We start from the raw sequence: 3,764 nt of genomic DNA on the forward strand, positions 1-3,764 counted from the left end.
CTTCCAGACTGGTACCTTCACCTCGCAAACCCCAGCTCTGAATACCAAGCGCGCCTTTGTCTCCTCTTCCTCGCTTGCTCTTTATTCAGGTAACGAGTACATATGGAATGTTCCCCTCCAGGCCCCCACACTGGGAGTGTGCTCGCAGGGATTCCACGCTGCTTCTCCTGCTCTGGGGAGGCGCAGCGAAATGCATGCAGTGCTCAGAGCTCCAGCCTCCAGATTTCTGCTCAGCAGCAGCACAGGCTGGGCAGCCGGCCGCCCACTACCCCTAGGTGGCGCCCGGAGCACGTAGCTACCCCAGCCACCGGATCAGGCAGGACTGCAAGAAGCTCCCTGCAGCCAGACGGCCTGCAAACCCCTTGCTCTTTATCTTGCCACAGAGCACACCAGTGCGGCTGGGTCCTTACACAGCAGGCTCTCCAAAGGGCAGTGTGAGCATTCTGCATGGACATCAACCTGCCAGGGCCACCAGGCCAGAAGCATGCTTGAGACAGGGTCGTTAAGAAAAGGGAGATGTGGGGACCAGCAGTTAGCATAATGGCTCTGTCACTGAACTCCTATGTAGTAGACTGAGGTTTGAGTCCTGGACCCGGTGACTTAAACTCATGCCGGGCATGTGTGTGTGCCCAAGATCCCGAGAGGAGAATGGAGAAGGGATTGTGGCGTGGCCATTCCTCCTGGGGGGTGATTTCTCGCTTTCTGTCTCTCTGTCTCTGTCTTTCTTTCTGGCAAGCGCACGCGCCCTATAGCAAAAACCTCTCCCCAAAAAAGAAAAAAAAAAGGAGATGCTTACACATTCTTGTTGTCCATTCAAGCTGCGTTTGTTTGGTGAATTCAGAACTCTGTGCTAACACAGTTAACGCACAAATAAGAGATTTTCAAGGCCTCTTTTGAGGAAACATCTTTGTATTTCGTTTCCTGCCTGCAGAAGCAGCAAGCCAACATGGGCAGGCCTGGTGGGTAAACAGTGCTCCCAAGCTGGGCCCAGAAGGACCAGGAAGAGAGAGCACTGATGTCCGAGCAGCTGGGGTGGACTTCGTAGAGGAGGGATTATCCTCTAGGAGCTGCTACTCACAGTAACTTCTTGTTCTCCTGAAGTCTAGATAATGGAAAATATTTTGCAGGGGCTGGAAGGTAGCGTGGTGGTTAAGGATGCTGGACTCCCACATGGCCAACTGTGGTTCGAATCCCGGACCTGGCGACTTGCTTTCTCACTTTCCCTCTCTTTCTCTCACTCTCGCTCGGTCCCTCTCTGATCAAATTAAAAATAAATAAATAAAGTTAAATAAAATAATTATTAAAAACTTTTTTTTACAAAAAAGGTGCTCAAACCTGAGTGTGAGGATCAGCCTGCAGGGCTGGCTTAGTGGCATAAAGCTGCCCCCAGATTGGTGATGTCAGGATGTGCTGGCCCCAGGTCTTCCGGGAATGTTGCAGGTACTGCCCCGTCTCCCTGTTAGAACCCATCACGTCCTACCACAATAACCCCCCAACTCGCCTGACCAGTAATCTGTAGCACCCTGAGTCTCAGAGAAGTAGGAGGGTGTCTCTGAGCAACAAATTATGTCTAGGAGGCACAAATGCACCTGCTTTTTGGTCCCTACCCCAGCTGGGGGCCACCCTACTCTGTGCTCCCCATCTGGCATCTCAGGAAAGTCCCCATAGTTCATAGGGTGCCCCAGGTTCCCAAGCCTCAAAGCTGCTCTCACGCTGACCTGGGCACAGCCACCAGCTCTTCCCCCTGCTCCCTCTCCCGGCACTGGTGGTTACTGGTTTCTAGCCCGTTCTTGCCTGCTATTTGTCCCCAATAACGCATGAGTAACTGGCCAGTGTCCATGGTGGCATGGGCCTCACTTACCCCTTCCTCAGAAAAGGCTAAGACGAGTCAAGGATGTGCAGAAGCTAAAGAGCCCCCTTCCGGTAATAGCAGATGGCGTAATAGTTACATCGCTGGACTCCCACGTTGTCAGCCGTGGCTTGCGTCCTGGACCCGGCAACTTAAAACTCACTCCAGGCACGTGTGCATGCATGCCCAAGATCCCGAGAGGAGAATGGAGGAGAAGGGACTGTAGTGTGGCCATCCTCCCTGGAGGGTGATGTCTAGCTTTCTGTCTCTGTCTCTCTGGTGAGCACAAGCGCCCTATAGGAAAAATCTCTCTCGGAAAAAGAAAAAACAAAAAGAGCCCCCTTCCTTCTCTACCAAGGCCACCCCTACATCAACTCCCTGCAGGTCGGTTCCCTCCCTTGCCATGTGATAAGTGTTTATTTAACATTGACTTCGCGCCAGGCACTGTGCCAGCACTGAGGGTACAGTGATAAGTGACAGCAGTGCCTGCCCTCAGGAAGCTCAGGGGTGGGGATGGGAGGAGGGGACCACAAGCACGCCGCAGTAACGGTGCAAGGTCGTACGTGCTGTGACAAGGGAAGCTCAGGATGCTGTAGGGATCCCAGAAGGTCAGGTGGATGTCCAGCTGAGTCCCATGGGAGAAGCAAGACTAGCAGGGAAAGGGGTGGGGGGAGTCCCCCGGTCATTACTAGACAAAAGGCCATCTCCAAGGCAAGGACCATTTTGTTTGGGATCTGCCAATAGGTGTGGGTAGGTGGGGGGACCCTCCCATAGTGGAGTTTGGACCTTGTTGGACTATGCAAGCAGTTGGGGAAGGGGGGCATGCTAAAACTGCCTTTCAGCAGTTTCTAGAAGATTGATTCTGGCTGCAGTGAGCCTGGAGGCAGGCCCAGATTTCAGGCAGGTCTCTGCCACTTACCAGCTGCGTGCTCCAGGGCACCCCCCACCCCACAGGGCCTCTGTGTGCTCTTCTGGAGAACACAGTTGTGAGGATCGAGATAAAGCTCCTTGACCTTAACAGGAACAAAGGAAGGGGGACAGGGGTTTTGTAGCTGCCCCTGCCCCCTGACTTGGGTCCGGCCCTGGCTCTGGGCTCCGCTGTGCGCTCGGAACATTTGTGGCCATTGTTGATCAGGGAAAGATCACAGGGAGACCCTAACAGAATGGCCAGGAAGCAGCCTGGGCTGGGTCGGGCTGGACAGGGAAAGAACACGGGAGTTCTTGGCGCTCCAGGAGGTGCCAGGGTGGAGGCCAGGGCAGGCTAGGGGCGCCCAAGGGGGGACTGGGCTAGTCGCCAGGTCCTTTCCCTGACCCCAGGCCTGTCACCTCCTGGAGTTGCTCCTGGCAACTGCCTATTCCACTTTGATCCGAGGATGGCTCTGCCCAAACCAGGAGGGGTGATGCCAGCTCCAGGGACGGTGTGACCGGGTGGGGACGTGGAAAACGTGCCCTGGCCTCCGTAGAAGGGCCAGCAGGCTGTCCTGATCCTTACCCAGAATCCCTCACCCAGCACCGCATCTGTGTTCTCCAGGACCCCCGAAGCTAGCCAGCCTCGGCACCCGTCTGCCCAGGATGGAGGCCCTAGGTCCTGGGGGTGACCGCGCTTCCCCGGCCTCGTCCGCCGGCAGCCTGGACCTGCGGCGGCTGTCCACGCGCGCAGACTCGGCCTACAGCTCCTTCTCCGCCGCCTCCAGCGGCCCCGAGCCGCGCACTCCGTCGCCTGGAACCGACCTCCTTCCGTACCTGGACTGGGACTATGTGCGCGTGGTTTGGGGCGGCCCTGCCCCGGCCCCGCCCGACGCCGTCCATAGTAGATCCCCGCGGCCCCAGCCTGTTGCCGCAGCAAGAAGTGGGCCCCGGCCCCCAGAGATCCAGGGAGCCCCGGGGCCTCTCAGCAGGCAGGCCACCCCGCTGC

The 3,764-nt window shown here is 56.8% G+C and overlaps 1 protein-coding gene across 1 annotated transcript in view; it reads left to right on the forward strand.

Annotated features, from left to right (window-relative positions):
- Nucleotides 1-1,287: 1,287 nt before the first annotated feature.
- The window catches only part of SHROOM1 (shroom family member 1), a 5,694-nt gene continuing 3,217 nt past the window's right edge, over nucleotides 1,288-3,764 (forward strand). Inside the window, 2 exon segments of the mRNA XM_014583566.2 lie at nucleotides 1,288-1,440; nucleotides 3,381-3,762. Of these exon segments, the coding sequence (XP_014439052.1) occupies nucleotides 1,398-1,440; nucleotides 3,381-3,762 (425 nt within the window). The 5' untranslated portion in view covers nucleotides 1,288-1,397.

The sequence above is a fragment of the Tupaia chinensis genome, unplaced genomic scaffold (assembly GCF_000334495.1).
Source record: "Tupaia chinensis unplaced genomic scaffold, TupChi_1.0 Scaffold144346_1, whole genome shotgun sequence".
NCBI classification, from domain to species: domain Eukaryota; kingdom Metazoa; phylum Chordata; class Mammalia; order Scandentia; family Tupaiidae; genus Tupaia; species Tupaia belangeri.